General features: G+C 36.5%; 1 protein-coding gene across 2 annotated transcripts; it reads right to left on the reverse strand.

The window, feature by feature from the left end:
- Window positions 1-27,529, reverse strand: AP1S2 (adaptor related protein complex 1 subunit sigma 2). 2 transcript variants are annotated; one of them, XM_068533035.1, is made up of 5 exons: window positions 27,445-27,529; window positions 25,103-25,281; window positions 18,727-18,835; window positions 18,044-18,181; window positions 1-1,595 (listed from the first exon to the last, which is right to left on the reverse strand). In XM_068533035.1, exons 2-5 carry the CDS (start codon window positions 25,279-25,281, stop codon window positions 1,548-1,550), a joined length of 474 nt encoding a protein of 157 aa, XP_068389136.1. In that variant the 5' UTR covers window positions 27,445-27,529; the 3' UTR covers window positions 1-1,547. The 2 variants fall into 2 exon arrangements, with proteins under 2 accessions (XP_068389136.1, XP_068389137.1); XM_068533036.1 differs by lacking the exon at window positions 1-1,595 and adding an exon at window positions 5,719-5,956.
- Window positions 27,530-27,755: the final 226 nt, after the last annotated feature.

Consider the following 27,755-nt stretch of genomic DNA (forward strand, 5'->3'; position numbering starts at 1 on the left):
TCAAGGTTTTAAAAGCAGTATTTATTGATTGAAAATAAATGTGTAGATAAGCTCTCAGTAGCATGGACTCCATATTATTTTTTAATGAGCTTGAAGTACATGAAGACTCCTTAAATCTTCCGCCATTTATCTTGTGTGTGCTTTTAACCACCACCACGTTCAAACGTGGGTGAATTTTCAACATTTTACTCAAAAAATTTTTTCTTTAAATTCTTCCTTCAGCAGCTCTTCATAATTTGACAAACTTTTGGAAAGAGACAGATAAAAACACACGACAGTGGTGTACATTGAACATTTATTACAACTAATTGGCGATGTGATAAGACGTGCTCACGTGGCCTGAATATTGGTCACAATCACAACAAAGCTTAATCCAGCCCAGCAGATACAAATGAAAGTGTAAACCGTGAAGACATGTTTACATACATAGAAGTATGTATAAAAGTGACATTGAAACAACTGTATAGCCTTAAAAAATATAGAGCCCACTAGTGCCATTTTACCTCATTCAGCTCACACTTTCATATGAAAGGTGGTATCTGTTTTTATATTTATCACTTCCAGTAACTAGGCAGTGCCACAGAAGGGACGGAAGCTGCCCTAAAGTTTGCTGCACTTCTAAGTGGAGGGAAGCAATAGGGGAGTAAAATAAATTTGGCTGTAACAAGCACCCTGGAAGGAATATTCGTGCTTTAAACAATGACTTATGCAACACTTTGTGAAGGGAGTAAAACATTTTCCATAACATACTGTTATTAAGAATCCCTGGTAAGTCAACATTTCCATTTTATTTTGGGGGCATCAAAAACAATACAACTAAGTGACTAAATGATTATGACAACAAGAAACTTAGCTCAGGAGTCAAATGTTCCTTGGCCTTAAAAATAACGTGCTTACTATTATGAAACAGCTGATCTCTGTTCCTCGTCCCAGGTCTGGAATGCCTAAGAAATAATTTTTAGTGTAAAACAGCATCATTCCATTAGTCTTTTGTGTATTCCCTTTGTTTTAAGGTGTTTAGTTTCTAATAAGGGTCTTTGGTATACATTTGTTTTTTTCCTAAAGTTTCAACATAGAGTGAAATTTTTATTCATTTGATATGTGACATGTCAATTCCCTTTATTTGCATATATACTGAAATGCACTAGTCTTTGGTTTCATAAAACCAGGTTTCACATAATTTAATTTTTTTGCCAAAGACAGTAATTAATAAATGTATATTGCCTGATTGTGTCATGTTCATAGATACACATAATCAAGGTAATGATAATAATCTATTCAAGAGAAACAGATCTATAAACTTTAAAATAGCCAGAAAAAGTACCTTTCTTTTCCTGCATTCGTTCTAATTCATATTTAAGTCCCTTATCACTTGATTAACCAAAGTTCCCTTTAAAAAAAGATCGTGTAGGCCTGAATGAAGCAGCTTAGCAGAACAGTAATACTGACAAGACGTCATCTTACACCATTAGCTAACATGGACATGAAGGCAGTGACCATCTACAGTGTGTGAAATGCCACAAGAAGTCATCAACAGGGGAGGAGAGTTATGTCAGTCCAATTTCTTCAAGAACGCTACGTGGGGTTTCAGCTTCCTGTGGAGGGAAAATGTGAGACTCTTGGTAAGCAGATCCGGGGAGGCTTGAGAATGTGAAATTGACACGGAAGGGCGTGCAAGTTTCAGAGAATGCTGAAGGCAAGCAGTTCAGCAGTATGGGCACTTCTATGGAGAGCCAGTGCTTATTTAGCAATTTGTGCCCCAAACATCAGAGACCACAGGAGGATATTTTCAGCATGCATTAAATACCTACTGATTACCTACCAATTGTGCTGGGCTCCATTGCTGTAACACAAAAAGCAGTCAAGCCCACTGCAAACGCAGTGCAAACCCACAGCTACCCGACATTTCTACAGGAAAGGTAAGTTACCTTAGTGTTAAAATTCAAAACCTCCCCTAAATAAAGACCAGGGAAACCCCCCTGAGTTCTCCCCATTCTTCACATATTTTGTTTCCCCTGCTCTTTTTTCAAGTCATATGTATTTATTCTTCTCTGAGTTTTTACTCAGTTTTGGACTTAAATGTCCCCAGCAGCAAGGCTGCAGAAACTCACCTTCCCAGACCTCCCCAGAGCAACCAATGGTTTCAGTGGAAGCAACATACAGAAAGAATGCTCTGGGATCTGGGACAAAAGTGCCTTTTGTTCTATGTAACAACCAATACTCATTTTTAAATGTCAAAAGAAGACTAAACAAAGCAGGCATACTAGAAAAAAATTAAAAGTTTTCCCAAAGTGTCTAATTTTGCACGGCACAAAATAAAAAAGGACCAAGTAGGTCAAATTTCAGGTATTCCTAGCAACAAGTTTGTAATTAAAAGGCATACTAGATTTTAACAGAGGAAAACAATTTTTGTACCCAAATAACTTACTTTTGCATCCTAATTGTGGTACAGCACAAAACAAAAGAAAAATTAATTGAACCATAAATCCATACGTTAGATTTAATTGTATGTAAAGCACTACATGAAATAATCTTAATTATTTAAACTCTTTGGTCTGTTTCCTTATTCCTTGTACTATGAAAACAAGGATCATAGTACTTACCTTCATATGTAGAGATTAAGGGAGATAAGGCTTAGTGCCTGATTCACAGAAAGTGCTCAAAAAATGTTAGCTGATACATTACTCAACTGAAATCTAAATGAAGGTATTTAGCCTTACTATAAACCAGCTCTATATATAAAGTTCATATGATGACCTTTTAGTATGTTTGTGTATTAATGAAAAATGAGTAAAAGTCAGCTTTGGTGAAAAAAGACTATTTTTCATGAAGTATTCTTGCCCCCCTCCCCCCCTCCAAATTGAACCTCAACCTAACCAGGCTACAGACCTAAATATACATGGAGGATAAGAAAACAAGTTAAACATCACCATTATAATCTGCCAGATACAGAATGGAGGAAATTCTACAGCATAGGGGACTCAGTTTAACAAAAAAGGCAAAGGAGGGTAAAAGCAGAGGAGTTGTTAAAGATTAAGAGAGACTTAAAGAGACCAGATAAAATGTGAGCCTTGTTTGGAATCTGGCTCTAACAAACCGATTATAAAAATGCATTTTTCAGACAATTAGGAAAAAAAAACCAACCACGCATAAGATATTAGGAATTACTATTAATTTTGGGGGGTGTGGTACTCATCTCTTAGGGATACATAGTGAAGTATTAAAGATGAAATGATAGGATGTCTAGGGCTTGCTGTAAAATAGGCAAAAAAGGCGGGGTGGAAAAAAAAAAGGCAGGGTGGGGTGGTGATTTATGAAACTAGCATTGAGTTGATGGTTGTTGGAGCTGAGTGATGTGTACATGACAGTTCCTTATACTATTCTATTTGTATGTCTCAGAGTTTTCATGATATAGCTTTAAAAGAAAGTTTAATGGAAGTGATGCAACACTCCCAAGAATGATGTAAGCCAATCTCTTTCATTTATAATGTTTAGCCTTAAACATTAAATACACTGCAAGACTGACATCTGAATCACATACATATTAAATAAAGGGGACTATTTAAAAAGAATCATTTCCATTTAATGTTAAATAATTTTTAAAACATCATATAACCTTTAATGTATTTATTAGAGGGTGCCTACATTGAATTCTATAGTTAACATTCTTAGCTTATCCATGTAAAAATGTCCCCCTATCCTATTCCCTGGAGCTGGTCAGACTTCCCCTATGTGTTCACTGCCTGCAATCTTATATAGCATTTCTTGAAGAGAACCACGTTGCTTCTCAAATATGCATTATTTAAAGTATCTGTCCTTTCTGAAAGGCCTAATTTCAAAGAATCATTTACACATTTTCTTCCTTTGAGACTTATACAAACCGTACGTTACGAGTTTTTTAATCAGTTGTATTTATAATATAAAATTAATTTTCACATGTTCACACTGAAATTGTAGCTCAAAATTACCTAGAAAAACCATTATCTGAATTAGTAATAGCCATAGAAACAGAAAGTAGAAAGGTGGTTGGTTACCAAGGGCTGAGGGGAGGGGAAGTGGGGAATAGTTGTGTATAATGGGTACAGAGTTTCAGTTTTGCAAGATAAAAAACTTCTGGAGATCTGCTGCACAACAATGTGAACATACTGAACACTACTGAACAGTACACTTAAAAATGGTTAAACTAGTAAATTTTGTTATTTTTAAAAGACAATTTAAAATAATTACCTGGAAAAATTAAAATATGAAATATATTATTTATCAAAAGGATGGAGAAGAAAAAAGTCATTCACATGAGACAAAGTACATGCAATACTTTTATTTTAGACATGCAAGGAAAGGTATTTCAGAATCTACTAGTTTAAAGCAAGCAGCTGTATACAAATAACAAAAGAAGCAACATCTTGTTACAGGTGGGCACACAGCATCCAAAGCAAACAGGCATGAGACAGTGCATATTTATGCAGCATTAAAACCACATGAATGCAAGCCCGGCCAGTGCCGCAGCGCTGAGCCTTAGCCCAGAAGCGACGCGGCGAGCTCAGTGATGTGCTGCGAGTGGTGGCTGTTGGTAGCCTATTACATCAAACTGTGTATAAACAGCTATCCTGAACTTTAATAAAGTTACTTTTAAATGCCAAAAAAAAAAAAAAAAAACCACATGAATGACATGTTGCAGGGCTGGGGGAGGGATAGAGGAAAATAATGGAAACGGAAGACCAATGTTTCCCAATGCTATCAATGTATAATGCTAAATTTCTCATTTGACCGCCCACCCAGGTGCTTCAAATGTCATGTAGTACAGTGAGAATGGAAACAACTGATCTGCATACCTGCCTTATACACATTTTCACAGGTCTTCTTTCAATGGTAAATCAGTTTGAGCATCTTTTGAATGTATTGTTTAATGATAAGTTACTTAACTCGGGCTTTAAACTCTCTAGACATAATGAATTATTTGGTAATTTCCCCTTTATAATAATATATGTTGCATGTTTTATTAAAAGTATACACAAAAATGATCAATATTAAAGGTTTTCATATTCAGAAATATAAAACCATATTTAACAAATCATTAAGTATCTAAATGCAGACAATTATAAAACCATAACTAGTAAAATATTAGTATTTAAGCAATATAAGAATCTTAACTATATAAAATAAAGCCCATATTAATACTTTGAAAGGATTACTTACTATTGAACAATAGATATTGCAGAAGAGACTTTTCTGACATAGCTTTCTGATAGTTCTTAAACGGACTGTTTGATATTGTACAGCACAAATGTGATCCAATAATTGTGGCATTATAAATTTCTTAGAAACTGTGAATGTTTTACCTTAAATATTATATAATAGTACAGATTTTACTTTCTTGTATTATTTCCAAATACACTTTTATGTGATACATTAGAAAACGTTTGCTCATATAGACTATAATATAATCACCCTAAATATAGCTCCCCCCGCCCCCCGCCAACGTTTGAAGACCAAACCACACTATATTATGGCATTGCTTATTCTGCCCTAGCGTTTCAGCTATATTTTCTTTGGTAAACATTTTAACAATTGCTAGGTATTCCTCTTACACGATTAATCACAGATGGTTCATAAATGATGACATGCACGTGCTTAAGATGAAACATTACTCAAAATGGTCATAGGTCATATTTTTTCAAGAAGAAATTAAACCAGCTGGAAGCAGGAAAAGCTATATCAAGATCACATATAGAATGAAAATAAAATAGAAAAGAGGATGAAAACAGAAAAATTATTACAATTATAAAGGTAATGGTTCTGAAATGTTCTATTATTATTATACAAGATAATCAGTCACCAAGCTCAGGATATTTTCTTTCATGAGCATATCAGCTCTCTATTTCCTCTGTGAAATTCTGCATACACGATGATGAGTAGTCATTTAGTACACAGGGACATTAAAATATTCATGACGTGGCTACAAAAGAAATGCATATATTCTTACACACAGTATACAAACTGACATAGACACAATCAGATTTCTAGAATGTTTAGTGCACAGTAAAGAAATCTTAATTGAAACTTAGAATTGGTTTGTTTTTAGAATTTTGGTTCATGGCTGAATATTTAACTTCTAAACAATGCCCAGGAGTTCAGATTCATCTTTTATAACTTTACTGTATATAATGATAATCTAAATGATGACCTATATGTCCTACAAAATCTGAAAGCACTGTATTTACTAAAAATACTCTGAAAAGATTTTTCAGTATAAGTCATCTGGTAAATGCTGAGTTAACTCAAAATCCAGTTAGAATACTCCCTCCCGCCAGTGTTCAAGTTCATCAGGATTTTACCACACGAAGCAAAGGAATTTAATCCCTTAATGAAAATCATTACATCCCAGAATGACCATGAACTTTTACAGATCCTAAAGGAAAATCTTTCCCAAGAAAAAAGGAGAAAAGTAGTCACCCATTTGGTAGCAATAGAGGTTTTTTCAATGGTTCACTTAGCTTAAAAAAAAAATTCCAAAGACTATATGCCCTTGGGACTAAGGATATTACTTTTAAAATAATCCTCAAGATAGATTTTAAAGGACTCTCCAAATAGATCTGTTAAATGTCTATGCCTTCTCTCTATAAATGTACCTAAAAGGATGTTTCTCACATCAACAAGGTAACCTGAGGTGAAGTTTTAAACTGACCCTAGAGTGCACAGAAGAGATTAATGTCTAGGGACTCCAAAAACTCCCTGAAACTAGAGACAAAATTAGGTACAGATTTTCCTGAGAAGAGGGCCCACGGCCCATCAGATTCTCAAAGCGATTATACCCCTCCAAAAGGCTTGTGACTCAAAAAAGTTTAAAACTGCTTATTTGAGTGCTTTTAAGATATCCTCAACTTAATATTTATTCAACTTGGCACTTTGAAATGTTAGGCTACAAACTCATGTAAACTGTTTCAATAAAATATGTAACAGATACCTTATACTTAAATAATAACCATTAAATACAAAAGTGTCTGAGGAAAAAAGCCAGTTAAATTTTAATCCTCAGATAATTCCTAAACAGTTTAAAGATATAATTGCTTTTTTTCTCCCACTCAGAATATTGTGGAATGAAGCAGCAAGCTAAAATAATATTAATAATAAATTGAACCCCTAAATGCTTCATTTTCATGAGGGAATTCGATTTCGGTATCAATGGTATTAATAGTTTTTTGGTCAATGAACTCTGAACCTATTTCAATATTCGCTGTGTAAAAAAAATAAATTATAAGCTCCAATGATAGATCATCATCAGAGCAAAATTCCCTATGAAAATATCAGTTAAATGAAATAATTGGGACTATCCCTTGGGATTTAATGTAATTAAACTTTTCAGGTAATGCTAAACTATAAACAACAAACTTGACAAAATTATAATTACAAACGGAATTTATATATCCTACTACATTTTGATGCATGTAAGTACTCCAGCACATATTCTAGTATGCTTTCTTACACCCAACGAAACTCTTGCTGTGATACATGTTCTGTTTTCTGGAGAGAGAACAAGAAAAATTTAAGTCTATCAAATAACCTTTCACCTAAATAATACCAGTACTTTGAGCCTTTATATTACAGCTTTTTATATTTTTGTTTTCTCTCTTAATTTTATATCACACCATGTGAAAACCAACAATTAAAAGAAAAGAAAAAGGTAGTTTCCCAAATAGGGCTGAGTACACAGCGGTTCCTCCCCAGAGGAGACTTAACTATGAAAGAGAACAAACAATTCTATAGGAGCAATCTCAACCGTGACTGCCCCAGGCATTTCTGACAGACCTTTAATACCCTTTAGGAAAGAAAAGAGTTGATAAAGCCAAACTATTCTTTATAACAAAGATCCATATTACTGTACTTAAGAACTTACCATCCAATCAATTGAGAAGAATACTCTTCAAAGGGCAAAAACCTCCTCACCGGAAAAACATTCTTCAAGAAGAAAACAACTCTAAAACCCACAAAAATAAGTGTATTGGGCTTCCCTGGTGGCGCAGTGGTTAAGAACCCGCCTGCCAATGCAGGGGACAGGTTCAAGCCCTGGCCCGGGAAGATCCCACATGCCGCGGAGCAACTAAGCCCGTGCGCCACAACTACTGAGCCTGGGCTCTAGAGCCCGCGAGCCACAACTACTGAGCCCGCGTGCCACAACTACTGAAGCCCGTGCGCCTAGAGCCTGTGCTCCGCAACAAGAGACGCCACCGCGATGAGAAGCCCGCGGACCGCAACGAAGAGAGCCCCCGCTAGCCGCATCTAGAGAAAGCCCGCGCGCAGCAAAGAAGACCCAACACAGCCAAAAATAATAAAAAAATTTTTTTTTAAATTAAAAAAAAAAAAAAATGTATTCTTTTACCACTTTTAAGTTGCTATAACACGTTTTAAGTACTTGCCCAGTTTAAACTGCTAAGGGCTGAGAAAGTTGTGCTATAAATAAATGCCTTAATGACCATTTAACATTTAAGGTTGATTTTTAGCTAAATGACAGATATGCCCATAATTAACCAAGTTATTTTTTCTCTTATATACGAGGAAAACATTATAGTGGATTAAATATAACTCCAGTATTCTGGGCCTTCTTACCACCAGTACATTTTATGAGTCATGGAATAATTATATTAATTAAGAATTGGGGAGGGTGAGAGTGAAGTCTGTTACAATACACAGACTTTATAGTCCTGTGCAGAATTAGACCTGCTGTCTTCTACTGCCTAGCAAACTGAGTTTAATACACTGAAATGTCAGTGATTTAGATTGTGTGGGAATAAAGACCAGAATGAAAATAGTGAGAAAAAAAATTTAATCAAGTTGTATTACACAAATATAAACCACAAGTTGCCCTTAGTACAGATTCTTTGGAGACCTATTTTTTTAAATAAAGATAAGATATTTACTATTTTCAATCTGAAATGGGCCTTTAATCCTGGGCAAATCTATTCCAAACCCTCAACATTTTCCTCAAGTTATCTACCTCTTCTTTCTCCTCAGTCCCTGCAGCTCTCCTCTAGATGCAGTTTCTCAACTCATCCAACTCATGAGGAAAAAAAAAAAAATTACAGCTTTAACCCGTTCATCTCCTCAAAACAGAGGAGGGAGAAGACTCATCTTACTCAGGACCAATGCTTTTGATTCCATTCCTATTCACCCTCTGCATATACTTTTCCCATTATGCCATTCCTGTTTTTCATCGCTCTCTCCATTAGCTCCTCTCCTCAGTATACATGCATGTTCAACTTTCCTCCATACTAAGAATAATCTTTTTCTTAATCCCCTACAAAAAGGACCAGATGTAGTGGGAAGTGTAGAACAAACACAGCAGAAAGGAATTAAGTTACACCTGTTCTCAAAACCACCTACGTTCCTAAGACAAGACAAACCTCATTACCTTAAAAATTCCCAGATATTCACTATACTAGGCCAATGACTCAAAAGTAAAATGATCTGATAAACTATAATGAAAACTGGTAAGCAAGTAATTATCTGAAGGCTTAAGTCTTGTTGAGATGAGAAGTGCTTAAGTAAACTAGTGATATTGGATCCAAAACTGAAAACCTAGTGTCCTGATTTTTCTTTCTGGTACACTATGTAGTCAAAGAGAAAATAATGTACATTTAATAAAAAATATATATAAGGAAGTGTAATTTGAAGTTACTGCTCTACTCCAGTTTTTCTTGAAGGGGCTTCACTTATTCCTTGAACTGTATCCTTTGTCCTTCATGTTCTAGAATACAATGGTCCTTTTTATTGCCCCTCACTGAATACTGTGGCAAAGTCCTTATTCTCAACTCTGGAACTCTATTCCTTGAGCTAAAGACCAAAGGGCTGCAGAGTATCCAAATGCACTAAGATCTCTTTTTAGCAATGAATAAAAAGAGAGCACTTTATAAGGTACCTTTTAGATGAAAGGGCTCATGGTGTCTTATTACAAAAGCACTTGTGAGGCACTAGGAAAATCGAGTGATTTTTTTTTTTACATTAAGTTAGCAATGTGGCAAGAGCAATATGGTTGCTCCAGATGGTTAGTGTCCAAAATGGCCAAGAGAACATAAGTGCTTCACTTTACCTGCTGAAACTTTCTTTTTAGCAAATTCTACTCTAGTTTCACCTAAAGGAACAACACAATGTAGTCTTCTATTCACGGAGCAGCATTTTGTCTTTTTAAAAAATTTATAAATTAAAAAAATTATACTTAAAATACATGTTTTACACTTATAGAAAACAGGAGGGAGGGACCTCAAATATCTTCAGAGGTAATACTGTTAAGTTAATGTCCTGCTCCTAGATCTTTTCTTACTTGATGAGTATCTTTCCATATCATTACATAGAAATTGATCTCATTTCTTTCAAAGCCAGGTTAACAGTTTCATGTATGGTTGTACTATAATTTTCTTAACCTATTTCCCATTGATGGACATTTGGTTAGGTTCCAATAGCTCAATATTATACTGAGCATGTGTCTTGCTGCATTTGTATATTTCTGTTGGATAAAATTCCTTCAAGTATAACTAATGGGGCAAAGGTGTACACATTTAACTGTTAATAGATATCACTAAACTAACCCTTCAAAATGGAATACAAATTTATGTGTTCATAAGAAGCAAACAATTCTTCTTTGCCAATCCAAGAAACCAAAAAAAAAAAAAAAAAAAGGCTAATTGATATTTTAATTTACATTCCCTTAGTCAAAGGACCATGTGTTTTTTCTTTCATCTATGGATTACTTATTCATATCTCCTGCTGTCTTATTCTGTTGTGCTGTTGGTCTACTTCTATTACATTTGCCTTAAAAATAATAATGAGGAAAACTTTAACTACATTTCCTAAAACCCTGCTCTAAAACCCGTTAGTGATAAAATAGTAAAGAGAAATTACTTTCTCTGGCAGTTAATTATACTTTTTTAATAAAGAAGCAGAATAATTAACTTAGCTAATATAACTTTAAACTATAAAGAAATAGTTTTAAGCACATTTTAGGGTAGTTGTATTGTATTTGCCCTGTTCTTCCATTTGGATCATAACTTGAAATGCCCTAAATTTAATCAGAGTTTTCAAAATAGAAAAGATTTCTTGGAATCACTGAATTTCAAATATTCAAACTCTAAATATCTTTACTAAGTAAATTCTTTAACGCTAATAGGGTATAAAAGAAAAACAACAAAAATGTCTATAGGTACAACATAAGTCTATATATGTAAATTCTGGTCATTTAAACTATTTCTCTCTTAAGGAATTATCAAATCCCTAAGGTGGATAGGGAAATAAGCAGAAAATTCAAGTGTTCTAACTGCCTGCAGGGTATGCTCAATTCTGTTTTCAGGCAAAAACTCAATTACCTTAATAGATGTTAACAGATTTGGTTGTTGTTGAGGAAATTAAATTATATAGTGACATCCCATAAGTTTTGCTACGGGTTATCTCTGGTTATCAAGTAAAAGTAATTTTGGTGGATCACAGAGGTGATTCTTATAGCCATTTACTTGAGCACATTTCTCCTTCTTTCACAATTTTTAGGGGTTTTTTTCCCCTTCTACTTTTGATTCATTTTTAGCCAGTCATTTATAATCTGGACTATACATTATATTGAAAAGATGTAGCAGTCCATAAATGTAAATGGAATCTATAAATGAAATTTTTATATGTTACATGATGTTAAATTAAACCAGGGTTTCTGGACCTTGGCACTGTTGACACTTGAGGCCGGATAATTTCTTATTCTGAGAGGGCTGTTCTGGGCACTGCTGGTTGTTTAACAGCGCGTCCTTGATCTTTACCTACCAGATGCCAGTAGCACCTCATGGCTAGTAGTGCCAATCAAAAGTGTGTTCAGACATTGCCCAATGTCCCCTGAGGAGGCACAACTGCCCCACCCCCAAACCTAGTTGAGAACCAGAATAAATTGTCTCTGGTTGGTGGGTAAGATTATGTTCTCATGTGCTTGCCTGTATTTGTTAATTTTCCTATAATGGGAATTTTTATTAAGAAAAAAAAAAGGACAGCAGAGGAAACAACAAAAGAAAAAAGAATGTCTCAATAGGGGAAAAAAGAACTCAAACCCTGCAATTTTTCAGAAAGTACTTTTTAAAGAAAAAAATCAGGTCAACTTACTTCAATTAATAAATAAATAAATAAACACATAAAACCAGCACCACCAGCTAGGAATATGCTCTTTGCAGGTCCCTGTGCAGGTCCCAATCCTAGGGCTCATGCAATCAACTTAGTGGATCAGGACCAGCATTGAAAAAAAGAAGAATAGAATAGAAAACATGAGACTATAAAATAAGAAATATGAGTAAGTATATATTATTTAACCAAAAATTTTTTTGGTTTATGTGTATGTAACTATTGTGATATAAAATTGCATTTATTACTGTGGCTTCTTGTCAAATACTTTTGAAAATCAGATTTACAGTTACTGAATATTTTAAGTTATTCCCACTTTTCATTATTACAAACAGACCAGAGTAGCAACAGTGGACTCAAAATGAATTAAAATGAAACAGCAAGGGGGAAATCCTCAAAATTCTGAAAAGCAAACAAAGAAGAAGAGCTCAAAAAACAAACACAGAGCAAAATGATTACAACCTAAAAACCAGTGACCAAGGGCATTGACCAAATTGTTTCTTATTAAATGCAAAGTGAAAGGCAAGATTTGTTCCGCCTTCTGTTTTCTCTGTATCTACCCTTCTGTATTTTCTATTTCAAGCATTAATGTAACTAAACCTCACTTATCCAGAATTTGGTCTAGCAGACCCCAATCAAGTTTACTCATAAAAAATTAAAATATGCTGGCGTAAAAGACTATATAGCCTTGTTAACTTTTACCCAATTGAAAAGAAGAAGGTTTAGGCTTAAAGGTTTTAATATAAACAGTGGTAATTACAAAGGAATTACAGGAGCTTGTCTTATTAAAGCCAATCCTACGAGGATTTTTATCAAAATGCTTTTTGCTGTTATATTACTGTATGTATTTTAAAGCATCTGTTTTAAAACAATGTAAGATATTCTTGAGTTTGACTACGTTGCCCAAAGTCCAAATATTCTTAATTAGCAAGATTTTAATTTTAAAAAACCCCAAACTTATTAAAAGGCATGTTATTAAATACTTCAATAAGTACTTACTTACTTAAAATACTTTTAAGTTACAAAAGATTCATTTTTAAAGAAATCACTTTTTCTCCTAAGAGTCTTACCTTTCCATTTTTATGCAGTCCAAGACATTTATTAATTACTACTTCCACAAAGATGTTGTATAGTACTAAGATGTATCATGCAGGCCCAGCACTAAAACAAATCAATTTTAGCAGCACTAATTCTCCATAGAGCACCACTTTCTAGATGAGGCAAATTAACAACTGTAAATCCAATAAATCTATTCATAAAGTGGACCACCTTGAAGTAGAAGCAAATTCATGAGTGTAATGCTTGCTTTTGGTACCTCACTTATTTTTCATTTCTCAGATTACTTTAGTGAGAAACAATACCAACAGCAAACAAAGCTCAAAAGGAAAACCCCCACGAATTTGAAAATGATGCTGTTAGTATAAAAAAAAAGGTTGACACATCTCAAAGCGCTGATCAACACCATCATGCATCTACCGCTGAGGGTTAAAGCCCAACACCCAGTATTTAACTATTTGATCTTCACAGATCAAGCAAGGACTTGAAATCATCTCACGTGCAACAGTTTTGGCATAACACCCCATTTTATCCATGCCACGAAAATGGTAAATTTAGTAGTTACCAATAAATAAGGTGGGGGTCAAAGGGACTAAAGCCTTAGACTGCTCTTTATCATAAGATATCCTCAGACAAACCTCCCCATTCTTCATTCTGGCTCTATAAAATTAAGGAGCAGAGAAAAACCGGTAAGTGCCTGACTTCACAAAGAAAATGCACTCTATATTTCCTTTGTCATCATATGTAATGTTTATAAAGTAAACCCAACTGTACTGCTTCCCCATGCCCTCCCCTCCAAAAAAAATCTAGCTTAAAATAAGTATTTAATTGGTGCTGGGGAAAATGTTCCAAGTATTGCAAAAAAAAATGTCAATTTAGTAATCTCAGCATGTTGCACTTTAATAATTTAAGAATCAAGTTAAGTACGAGTGGCATGTTAAGAAAATATGTTTTAAATTCCAACGGTCAAACGTTAAAAATTGGATAACAGACCAATTTTTCTGGGCTTTACCCCCAAATCTAATTATGTATTCATACAACAGAATACCAAAAGGAATTAACATAGAGTTCGGTCTAGAAATATCAAAATTGTAACCCTTCCTTACCAAGTAATTAAGTAAAATAAGACATCTTTATTATTTAATCACAATATCTGATATTTTAGTAATTATTATTCAGATACACATTTATGTTATGTTCTCATTACTGACTATAAAATGCTAATAGAAAATCTACTTTATGCACTGACTTTCTAACCCTGTTTGCCTATTAAATGAAGGACTACCTAAACAAACTACATGACATTTACACAAATTGAGTAAAAGGGACATTTTAAAGAAATTTTTCTAAAGAAAATAAACATTTTTAAGGATAGAAATGTGTATTTCACAGATTAAAAAAGGATTAAAACCAAAATTATTTTGTGATTTGCATATATCTTTAAGCCAACAGATATTTTCAATATAAATTCAAAGTCATCTTTGGTGTTTAGAAAAAATCAACTCAAGTAAAAGACCTGACACCAAATAGAAAAAGAAAAAAAAAAAAAAAATCACAATATATGAAAAACTAGATTAAAATCAATTAATTAGGACTTCTACAAATTTAAGACTGCATTTAGATAAGTGTTTTTACAGCTATATTTACAATTTTGGAAACAAAATCATTTCATGACATAGACTAAGTGAATATTATACCCTAAATTTTAAGACCAAAAACGCTACTATAGATCTAGGCATTTTGATAAATCCAACAAGAAATTATTTGAAAAATACTGTTTATATCTATATATCCAATTAATAAATTCCAACTATTGATAACTTGGACAATGAAAATTTCCAGTCTAAAAAGTAAAGGATAGCATCAGTCTTAGGAAACCTACTTTGTTCAACATAGAGAAACCTCCAGGAGAATTATGAATTTCTTTACTATATTACTGAGACATACAGAAGTTGGTGTCTAAAACAGAATGTTTAAAACATACCAAGAAAATACACAAATGGGGGTTGGGGCGGACAGAGCACAGTGGTTAAGATTTCATACAGCTCTGGAGTCTAGCAGATCTGGGTTTACAATCCTGGTTTTGCCAACTGCTACCTAGGACCAGTCATTGGAACTTCACCGAGCCTCGAGAGCCTCTGTTTCTTCTTTGGTTAAAAAGGCTCTCATGACCCCTTCTCAGGAAATCCTGATGATTAGCATAGGATGCCTCACATCTAAGTGCTCGATAAGCATTAGCTATCATCATAGTTCTTTTTTGCTATCATGGTGCCCAGACAAATCTTTTTTAGCAGTTTGTGGAATGCTTTTTCTCATCTTATTCTATCACCTATTTTATGAACATAATATTCAAATACTCTCCCAGAGATGTAAACTTGTATCATGTATCAACATATAAATGACTCTATTGTAGGAAACAAACATCTTATCATCCTGGATTTCTTATGACAGTATGTTGGTGAATAACCTGAATAAACAAGTTAACCTGAACAGAATAACCTGAATGAAGCTTAACTGCCCCATACAAACTTTAGCTTGGTTTCATAAAGGCCTTAACCTCACTCTAAATTCAGAATGGACCAGCCACGTTCTGCCTCCTCAAGACCTGAATGGCTAAATTAAGAAAGATGGTTCACTTGGACCATTGAATAGAAAATGTCTTAATATAGTATCAATTTGGTTTATGTACAAAACAATGTAAAGGTAGTCACAGATGAGAAATAGGGCCAAAGCTCTCTTCTAAAGACAAGGAACTGTAATTAACAGTAGTCAGGTTTTTTTTTTTAAACTAGGGTGAGATGGGATAAGGAGAATTTTACATGGAACTAAGGACATCCTATGCTTCTCTCTCCATTCCTACTTTTCCCAATTAGAGATATAAAAATAGTACTTCAAAAAAAGAGACATTACTTCTTATTAAAATACTTTTATAGGGGAGATACACACACACATACACACTTACAAACAAACATGTACTTGTAATAACTTCTGGATCCTCTAGTATATTACTCAATACATGCTATAAAGTAAATTTAGCATATGTCATATTGTAAAGTGTATAGCGATTTCCCAGTAGAGTTTAAAAAACAATCCAGACACAAGAGACGTCAATGCCCTAAACATTACTCTCCAGAAAAAAATATTAAAATTAAAAGCTGAACTTCAACAACTTTAGAAATGTTTCAAGGCAAATGTAATTAATCAGGAAATGATGAAGAACTTGGAGGAAATACCAGGATCTGATAGAACCGAATATAGTTCCATAATAATGAAATATAAAAGTGATCAAGGGAAGGAAAAATTCCCAGACTGCACTGGCAATCCAGGGGTTAAGACTGCACTTTCAATGCAGGGGACATGGGTTTGATCCCTGGTCGGGGAACTAAGATCCCACGTGCTGCATGGCGCGGCCAAAAAAAAAAGAAAAAAAAGAAAAATTCCCAATTTCTGACCCTGGTCTTGACCTAATTTTTAGAAGTCTGGTTAGTGAACAGCAGAATAAGGAGGTGCTAACTTTAAAGCAATTTTACAACAGTAGAATATGAGCTTGTAGTCGGCACATCTGACATTAAAAAAAAAAAAATCTTCGAATGACATGTATGCAATCAATTAATAAACAACTGTGGCAAACCATACACACATGGAAAAAGGGCTGTGCTCATTTCACTACTGAACAGCAGATGCCATTAGGGCTGTCAACAAAATACTTCACTTTTGCAGGCACCTTAACCCCTGTTTTGGTAACTCAAGATAATTAAATGTACAAAGCACTGTCTCATATTTAATTTATGTATGCTCCAGATGATGTCATCCCAACTTCAAACAATCCCCACAACTGACCTAGCCAGTGACTGATGCAGAGGGATTACCGAGAGCTCCCCACTCTCCTGACTGAGGCCAACAGTTAAGAAGTTATAATGAAGAAAAAGATTTACTCTGATTTAAAGCCTCCTTTAATAATAAAAAAGACAATTACCATAATGAAAAAATTACATTTTTTTATATCGACTAGCTCCTTCTCCTCATGCTATAAACTTTCTATTTGAATAAAACCACAATTATGACTAAAGCATAATTCAACTAGGTACCTGAATTAATGTATCATTAAGTTTTTAGGAAAAGGTAGCCTTATCTATGAAATTTTTAACCTCAGAAATTGAAGGTACAGAAGTATCAAGTATACAATTAACCCAAGACAACTGTGGAAGTTAGAAAGGGAAAGGGGTTTTATCAATGGTTCTTGTGATATCAAGGCAAGACAAGAATGTAGCTGTTTAACAGAACATGGTTTGCTATTTAAGAAAAGCATAGAGAAATAGAAATACTTTTTAGTTAGTTTTGCTAACACAAAACTAGAGGATTCTACAAAAAGTATAATTATAACACTATCATTTGCTTGGCTACATTTGCACTTAATGGACATGAGGTGAAAATATGAACCAACTTGGAATGAAAATGCCATAATCTCACAGTCAACTCCTCATTGTACACACTAGTGAGAAAAGGGGTTATCTTAAGTAATTCAGAACAATGGACAGAGAGTTCTCAAATTACTGTTACTTTTCCCATCTTAAAGTAGTCTGTCCTCTAAATGTTTGGACTCGGGTGTTTTGGGGTCCCAAAATGGGCCATCTCCAGATCACCTCCAAAGTAAACAACCCATCCACCGATAACTGAGTTGATGTGGCTGACACATATTCCAATCAATAAACTGCACATGGACACTACATGCCAAGCATGCTTCAGAGTAATTTCTGAAACTGTAAGAATGAGGGAAGATGACTGAGACTTCGCTATAAGAGCAAAACATGCTAGTGTCTAGTCAAGAGAACTCTGAGTAGCTTACCTCCTGCAGTAGATCAGCCTGCTCAATTGCTTTAAGGACATTTTTCTTGGATGTTTCCTGAACTTCTCCTCCCAAAAGAAACTCATCCAAAATAAAATAAGCCTTCTCAAAATTAAAGATGATATCAAGTTCACACACCTGAAAAGCAAAAATAAATAAATAAATAAATAAAACCGAAGAAAGTAAAAGATACTTACCTACTTACCTACTATCAGGTAGTCAGTAAAATCTGACCAGAGGGAATCAATCTTAATGCCTACAGGCTAAGAAAGACCAGACTCTGCAAGCTCCTAACATGGGCAACTTAATAATTTTCTACTCATAAAGACTGATCTTTTGAAATACATATTTCTGGGTAATATGATTGTAACTGCTAACCAAATCTAAATTCTATACTAAGCACTTCCAGTATATTAATCTTTGCAGTTGGACCCCTTTCTATTTCACTATTTTAAACCTCGTTCTCACCAGCATAATTAAATGAGTAGGTCTGTGGGGTCAAGCAATTCTGGCAGTTAACTCACTAGGCACACTGACAATAAACAGTCATTCCTTCCCTCTCCCACAGTTACTGTCAAATACTCAGAATCCCCAAGATAATCAAATAATAAACTTGTTACAGAAAAGGTTAAAAAAAAAAAAGCACTGTGGCATTCAGTTTCCTAAAACAAAATACTACTCACACTGCCAAAATACTTGTCAAGTAATTCCACGTAACGATGAATTATTTCCAGGGTAATTAGTTCATTGTCCTGATCCTCAATAGCACAGCAAAAATACAGACTGGCATATCTGTAACAAAAAACAGATGTAGAAAAAAACTTACCCTATAATCATGTTTTCTAAAATACATTTTCATATCCTATTGTGAAAGATGTCATGCTTATACAATTTATTTCTTTACAACAGTAGACTATTTTTCTCCTAGACTATAAAAGTAATAAATGTACAAAAAAGAAATTTTGAAAAGTACAGGCAAGCAAAAAAGAAAAAAAAAATCACACCATCTAGAAAGAGTTACTTATTTTGCTCTTCTTCCATTCAGGCTCCTTTCTATGAATATTCTAAAACACAGCTGACCCAGGTTGTTCTCAAGTTTACTTAAAACAAAGTGTGCTGTGTGACTATTTCAAACCACTAGTAAACAGGGAAGAAAATAAACTCTCCAACTGAAGGACTTATTGAAGATGCTGTCAACGTTAAGTCAACGTTCTGGAACATTTTACTGAAGTGTAATATACACACAGAGAAGAACACAAGTCATAAATGTACAGCCTGATGAGTTTCAAAGTGAACATACTTGTGTACCAGCACCTGCACCAAGAAACAGAATTATTATTGAACCCCTGAAGCCCCTCTCCTAACCTCTCCTGGTCACAGCCTCCCAGCCCCAAAGGTAACTACTATCTTGACTTCTAACAGCACAGAATTATTTTTAAAGGAGGTTTATAGGATTATGGAATAAACCTCAAGAAAAAAACAACAGTTCCAAGTAATCATAGACGTTAGAGGAAGAGAACAGGGGAAACTGAGACATGTCCTCAAATTTTCCAAGTTCTACCCTGTTAAATTAAAGCGCGGGTTATTTACCCTTGAAGAAGGTATAAGAAGGTTGGAAAACTCATATTCTCCAAACTAGGATTCTAGCACATGGGACTAGGTTATCCTTAATCCAAGGAAGCCACAACCTTGAGGCATACATAACGAAGGATGACCTAACCAAGTCCTTTGAGGAGGGTTAAAAGAATATTTTCAAAGGGTTTAAATGTATTTAAGGCTTTTGAAAAGAAACAAAATGAAAACCTAAGACATTCTAAACAAGTCTCAGTTGCCATTGTAATTTTCACAGAGGAGCATTTAAGTGATTTTTAGAAAACACAATGGGCAATTACTGCTCATAGCATTAATGTAAAATAACATACAAACACACACACACACAACCTCAGTTTTGAAATTCAAGGAATTGCTGCTCTTCAGTATGAGAATAACTAGTATTTTCATAACACTCTATTAAAATTTCAATATTATTAAAAACATTTCCTCTTATTTGATTTTTCCAACAGTAAGCAGCATCATCCTTCATTACGGAAGGAAAAAAAAGAGGCCCAAGAGTACAAGGGCCTGCCAAGTGGTTGTACTGTGACAAGAAATCTGATCTTCAGACCCTTAACTCCAGGCCTTTTCCACTCCACCACACTGACTCCCTTGTCATACACTTACACTTTTTGCCATGTCCATTCCACCTGATTTCTACATTCACTAGGTTATTTTATTTATTTTTAAAAATAAATTTATTTATTTATTAATTTATTTATTTTTTGGCTGCGTTGGGTCTTCGTTGCTGTGCGTGGGCTTTCTCTAGTTGGGGTGAGCGGGGTGGGGCTACTCTTCGTTGCGGTGCGCGGGCTTCTCATTGCAGTGGCTTCTCTTGTTGCGGAGCACGCGCTCTAGGCGTGCGGGCTTCAGTAGTTGTGGCCCGTGGGCTCAGTAGTTGTGGCTCGCGGGCTCTAGAGCGCAGGCTCTGTAGTTGTGGCACACGGGCTTAGTTGCTCCACGGCATATGGGATCTTCCCGGACCAGGGCTCGAACCCGTGTCTCCTGCATTGGCAGGCGGATTCTTAACCACTGCGCCACCAGGGAAGTCCCTCACCAAGTTATTTTAAATGGTGGGTCCCCTGCAGTCTTAGAGAGAAGGCATTCAAACACATTCATTTATTATCATAAAGGACATAACAGGCACTACCTCCAACCTTACCAACAAAGTGCTTCCTCTCTTTCCCAGCACTATCCTATGTTTTGTTTATCGCTTTAAAAAGCAATGGGATATTCCAACCTTCCATCCTCCCTAACCCATGCTCCTCAAATAGTCTTAAATTTGGGAAAACTGATACAAATGACACATAAGATTCTCTGAATTAAGAAACTAAAGATTAAAGGGGCTGACATTAAAAATTTGGTAGATAAAAACCAGACATGACTAGCTGCTATGAACAGAGTGCTAAATAATTCCATTAGAAAGAATTTACTAATAGGCAACGTCAGGTAAATTTAATTTGTTTTTTAAATTTCAAGATTTCTTCAATGCTACTGTTAAGCAATCTAATGCTTACACCATCCTCGCTCCTCATCCACAGTACTACTTTTTACTTACAAGTAAACAGCATTTAAACACTAGTCAAAGGTCCTAGATTATACGAGTCATTCGGAAATATTACTTTAATATCAAATTAAATGAATTCTTCACTGTAGGTGAGCATCCAGTTATCAGGGTTATAAGAAGGCACCTCTTTTCAGAAGGCTTAAGGAAGAAAGAAACAGAAGCATAATAACAGGTAACATTTATTGAGTCCTCACTCTGAGTAAGGCACTAAATGTTACCTAAGGCATTGGCATAATTTACCATTTTAATCCTCAAAAAAACCCTTCCAGAGAGATACCGTTATTATTTGCATTTACAGGAGACTCAGGCTTAATTGAGTAATCTTCCAGAACAGTGATTTGACTCCAGAGCCTGAGTTTTATATTAAAAACTATGGCCCAGAACTGTGCTAAATAAAGTAATCCTGCAACTGGCAAAAATTAAAACATATTCAAAGCAATATTTTGCGTGCTTTGAAGAGAGAGAGAAATAAAAATTGTTATCCTGATTTAGTAAAAGATTACCAGGAGAACCTGAGGTATACTCCCTATTTTCAGAACCAAGTGGTTTTAAAAAATTCAATAATGAGCTCATTTTGTTCTCTTAGTATGTATTTGTAAGTCTAAATCTGAAGTAAAATTAATAGACTAGTAAGAAGAAAGGTATGTTTGGTTATTTTTAGCAGAGTAGATTAAGGCTTACTCTAATTACTAGCACTCAGAGAACATCTGAAGGTGCCTATTCTTATATTCACAACACATGACTTCTCCCCAGTCAGCTAAATATCAGCTGACTGTGGGTGACTGTAACCAAACCGTTCTCAATATTCTACTGCTATGTCATTAAATATTCTTTTGCTAGTAAAGAAAATCAATACAGTACTCTTCAACAAATTCTGAAGCTCGTAATTGGTAGGTGTGTATTTTTGAATTAATTTTAAGACTTTAATCCATAACATGCTGCACAAAATAGGAATCAAAAACGCATACAGTGTTTTCTGTGTTCACGGGATCTTCAAGAGCATTTATTTTAGAGATGAGGAAACAAAGGCAAAATGACTTGCTCAAAGTCACAAAACTAGCTAATGGCCAAGGGAAAAGAACTCAAGTCCCCAGATTTTCAGTCTGAGCCTTACTCCCCTCTCACCTCTCCCTCCCCAAGAGGGGCAACTGCAATGAAAGGCTCAGGGATGAAGAATGTGGATGAGGCAACTTGAGGAAGGCAGACATAAAGATCACTTGGTGATATGAACAGCAAAAGTGCTAGTTCAGAATTTCTCAGCAGCTAAGCGGTAATTTGTTTGCTTAAAAGGTCTCCTCTTCCAGCTGGTCTAGGGAAAAAAAATCACCTGTTCATAGCTACAAAAAATATGTCCTTAAGTACCCTAGATGAGTTTTCAGTATGAAATGGGGAAATGCAGAGGAAAACTGATTATAAATTCTAACTTTTTATGTGAATTTCATCTCAGTAAAGCTGGTTTTTTTTTTAGTGCACCTTTATTTATAGGCGCTTGATGTAAATATCAGAGTCAGGTGAGATTACCCTTTACAGCCTTTAACAGAGGTGGCCCAGCATGGATGGGCTGAATGCTGTGCACAGAGCACCAACTAGTGCCTTCTTTTCTTTTGACAGGCCATCTCCTTCAGCTACAGGAATCTTGATTCCTGGGACTGATTCCCTTGCTTGTATTTTCCTCCTCCACACGGGGGACTCCTTCCCCTATCTAGAAATAAGCTTAAGTCTCTTATGTCATTTTCTAACCCTGTCCCCCACTCCTGTCTACAGGTGGTTATCACCTCTTCTGTCCTTCGTAGCAAAGCTCCCCCAAATAGTCTACACCTGCTGTTTTATTGTCTCCACCTCTTCACACTTTGCCCCATTTCTTCGAGAGTTCTGTCTCTACTATTCCACTGAAAATGTTCTGATGAAGGGCATTTTGTGAAATGCTCACTGTAAAATCTAATATTCTTCACTTTAGTTGACCTTCACGTGAGCTTTGGCACTGGTGGCCTTATTTTTGAAACTCTCCCCCCTTCCCCAATGTGACTGACCTTATACTTATCCTTTGCCTGCTGCTTGAATGCTGGTGATCTAACGCTTTATGCCTAATTTTCCCCCAGACTTCCATGCCTATGCCCACCCTGAGAAAACTAGGCATCTCCAAATGGAAGTCACACAGGCCCCTCAAAGTCAACCTTCTACTTCACCATTTACCCCATCAACTGAACCAGAAGTGTGGAATAACCCCCCTCCTCCCCTTCTTTCACTGCCCTCCCTGCTTCTAGCGGTGACCAAGTCTTACCAAACTTACCTCGGGAACAGCTCTTCCACCTGCGAGCCCACAGCAGAGGTCTTCCTTCAGGACTGCTGGATGAGGCAGCCTCCTAACAGATCCCTCAGGTGCCAGTCTCAGCCCTCCCCCACCCATTCTCCAACTACAGGATCTTTAAAGAAATGCAAATTTTCTATTCATCCCAGTTTAAAACCCTTGCCTCCAGGCTTAAGATTTGAGTTCTGACCACTATGGCAGTCACTAGCAACTGACCTTGGACAAGTCACTTCTCCCAAATTCTCATTTTTTATAAAGCTGAAGTTTGATCAACAGTAGTGGTTTTCAAACTCAGGAACCATCTACAGAGAGGGTGGAAGCCAAATGAGTTGAGATACAGTCCTGATTTCACACGAGCACCTCCACTTCCACTTGTTTCATTTAAGGTTCTATCCTTGGGGCAAAAAGCTTTTTTTTTAAAAAAAAAAAAATCACTTGACTAGATTACTCTAAAACATCTCCCAGCTCTAAAATGCTATGATTTTTCTCAACAAATACTAAACCAAACACTGGATACAAAATCACCCAAAGATGACTAATATTCATTCTACTCTAAAGAGGAGTCTATGGTATTTTTAAAGTTCTAGATGTCCTATAACCTTCATGACTTCCTCTACCATCTCCCCCACAAACCCCACTCATATTGGAGTGGAATAAAGGAAAACTGAGAGAAAACCTAGGTTTCTCTTTGACCCCCCTCGCAGCCCATACAGTCAGTTCCCTGCACATCCCTCACAAGAAAGAATTTTTATATGCATGAATGTTCTTATCTTAAATTCAGTAAATTATTTGTAAGGGAACAGAAATGGGGAAGAAACAAAGTAATTATATTTATTTTAACCTGATTAGAACAATCTTGAGAAGTTTATTTTAAGGTATTAAAAAGTTTCAGATATTAATAAAGATGTATAGCATTTTTTAAAAAGCTTAGTGTTCAAAGCCAACCTATGAGTCATTTTGCAACATCAAAATTTTAAAAGTCTGTTCTTGGCAAAATTATCTATCTACCAGCTATAATCACACCTCCACCACAGCAACAAGTGTACTTCAAATTAATAAGCCCTAACGAACAAATCCTGTATATATCCAGTTTTTACATCTATGACTAAAATGGTCTATGTATCCAAGGTGTTTATAAGTGAGTAAGAGATCCTAAAAGTCAGATTAAAAGGCATGTCAAATATCAGTCATTACTTTACAGATTTGTGGGGAGAAGGTGGTGGTGGAGGGTAAATGCTTATCTAAATTCAGAGAATTACTCACACAATTTAAAACACTGATCTTATTTTCCCCTTCAAAGAAATGAATTCTTTCAAATTTCCTAAAAAGATGATTAAACATGAAGTATCATTTATGCCTTCAGTTACATAATTTCGTGTAAAAAGATTTCCATGATTTTAACATTTTAGCCTGGGTAATCAATCAAAACAGCAGTTATCTTAAAAATACAAAGCTTTACCTTAAGACTATTTCATCTATATCTTTATTAATCATTATTTATAAATGTCATCCCTCAAAAGTCTGCAATTTCCACATTATAAATGATCTAACATTTGATTCTATTTCACCTTCCTGATAAATAAAAATATACCTTTTGTAAACAATCTTCAGATCTCGCCACTCAAGAAAGCTGCACATTTTAGGTTTCCGTGCTAAAACGGTTTGAACAAGTTCTCTTGTGATCTTTTTCTTCTCTTTGTCTGATAATGGGACGTACCATTTCTGCAGTCGAAGCTTTCCCTGACGACTAAAAAGCAACATAAACTGCATCTGTTAAGATAAACAGAACCAAGATTACAGGCAATACTTTGATTCAATAAAGTTAAGGTTAAGATGACATGCTGCACAGAGAAGCTTTGGGGGACAGGGCGTTTAGCTAACAAATGATGAGTAGCCATCAATATTTCTATGCCAGTTAAAATAGAAGGAAATTCTTATAGAAAGATCTTCCCACCAGATGCAAATCCTCCCACCCCACCCTGTTCCATGTAAGTTGCGGGGGGGGGGGGGTGCGGGACAGGAGGACAAAAACAGGTGAAGTGAAAATTCTGATGAAAAAGAAAGATAATTCTTGCAATTTAAGAAACTATTGTGTACCTGTGCTATAGGAATGTATGTATATGCATCAGAAGAGAATTGTTGACATCAACTGGTTTAGATGCATTTGAGAGAAACAGATCTACTATTTTTCACCCTAAACAGAACAAGCTGTCCTAGTTCCAGACCGAATTACTTGTAGACAGACTGCTATAACTTAGAATGCTCTTTCAGTTTATGTTTACATATTTTAAGCAAAACAAAAGATCTAAAATATAAACCAAAAAAAAATCCCATAAATGCATTTTTCTTAATAAAAGCCTGATTTAAGTATCCCTTCTCATCTCATTTTAAAAATTCCACCATAAATATACACACAATAAAGTGAGTTAATATAATTTTACCTAAGAGAATAAAACCTTTAAAAAGCCAAAATAAGAGCTACACACATTCATACATTACACGAAATACTTCATTTAAAACGATAAAAAACATAGCATCTACAGATGGAGCGGATGCTGAATTCTAGTGTATTTTACACAAACTATTTTGTATATATTTATTTGGAATCTGTAAATGATGATTAGTCTACATGTTTAGTTTTTAAGGAAACCTTCTTGTATAATAATTCAACTGGTCTTCTCAACTGTAAACAGATAAGCACTGTTTCTACAAAGGTAATTTAAAGGTAGAATTCGGAGATATACATATTTTTTCTTTTAACTATTCTACGTTCCAGTACTAGTTACTGCAAGTAAGATTCAGCCTGACTCTTAATATTCACCACACCATGCCGAATTTGAACATGGGGTGGGGGAATTTATACAATCAATTTGAATAAAATGGGCCCTAAATTTCGCTAAGAAATCATTGCCGCTTTTTGTAATAATCCAAACAGGCATCAAGATATTTACAAATTTACGATGCGACAATTTAACTTTATTAAAGTTTAAATTGGCTGAAAACACCTCACTTAAAAAGGATGCCTGGCACGAAATAAACGGACAGTATTCGTTTATTGATGTCAAAGTGCCTCACATAGAAGTCCTGTTAAGATAGCGGCATTAGAAGGGGACAGCAAGTAAAGCATAAACTGGACAACGTTTCATGCAAACCCGTTAGCAGAACTTGGAAAAGAACAGACCCGTATTCCCGGATCTCGATGACCAGGAGGGCTGGGGGTTTGCTTTCGGAACTCAAGGACTCAAGGGAGTCTATAGCAGGCTCCGCCACCTCCCCCCCCCACCACTTTATATGACGAATAAATAATTCACTCTCTTGAAAATAAATTATATGTTAACATGGGACAAGTATTCCTTTCCTCTAGTTAAAAACCAACGCTCTGATTTTGCCACAAATCACAGGGCACCTCAATTCCTGGAGATTGGTATTAAAAACAATGGGCTCGGCCGCGGAACGGGCTCGGGGCCAGCGTTCCTCGGTCCGGCCGTCTCCGATGCCTGCCCGCCGCCCCACGGGGGGCCGCACTCCATCACTGACCGATCGAGCCCGGGCAAGGTGACAGGCAAGGAGCGGGGCAGACAATGGCAACCGCCGCCGCGCAGGGGGAGCCAAGGGTCCTCGGTCGCCGCCGCCCCCGGCCGCCGACCCCGCCCGCAAATGCCCCGCAAAACTTGAGGCGATTCCCGAACCACAGGTGCCGCGGGGCCGCCGCAGCGTCCAAGACTGGCCCCCGCATCCTGGGGCGCGGCGCCGAGTGGAGAGGGGCGCGGACGCGAAGAGAAGTGAGTTTCGAGGCACGGTGCCCCAGTGGCGGGCCGGGCGGGCGGACGCAGGGTGGGGTCGTCGGGGCGCTCGTGGGGCAGCGGGGGGCTCGCCCGATCCTCCCTCCCCGCTCCCCGTCCCCGGCGCCCCCGCTCGCCTCCCGGGACTTACGGCGGCTGCGGGCCGCAGGCGCGGCGGGGCTCGGCCGGCGGCGGCGGCGGCTAAGGGGAAGCCCCTGTCGCTGAGCTGAGGAAGAGAAGCCGTGTTGCTGTGGGGAGAGGACCCGGTTCGCGGAGTGAAGGCTTAGGCGGCGAGGGGAGGGCGAGCCGACAGACCCCGCCCCGTGGGCCGGACGGGGGAGGAGCCCTGGCTGTGGCGAGCAGAGGGGCGGGCTGGGCGGTGCGCGGGATGCAGCTCGGCTGTTGCCAACGGCACCGGAGACAGCTCAGGTGACCGCCCAGTCCGAGGAAGCCGATTGGCCG

This window comes from Eschrichtius robustus, chromosome X (genome assembly GCF_028021215.1).
Source record: "Eschrichtius robustus isolate mEscRob2 chromosome X, mEscRob2.pri, whole genome shotgun sequence".
NCBI classification, from domain to species: domain Eukaryota; kingdom Metazoa; phylum Chordata; class Mammalia; order Artiodactyla; family Eschrichtiidae; genus Eschrichtius; species Eschrichtius robustus.

Excerpts from the sequence above, each read along its gene's own strand:
- AP1S2 (XM_068533035.1), bottom strand. The coding sequence starts at position 25,281 with ATGCAGTTTATGTTGCTTTTTAGTCGTCAGGGAAAGCTTCGACTGCAG. Across the intron at positions 18,836-25,102 it reads CTGAAGATTGTTTACAAAAG|ATATGCCAGTCTGTATTTTT; the intron begins GTATATTTTTAT and ends TTTTTGTTACAG. Across the intron at positions 18,182-18,726 it reads TTGACAAGTATTTTGGCAGT|GTGTGTGAACTTGATATCAT; the intron begins GTGAGTAGTATT and ends TTTGCTTTTCAG.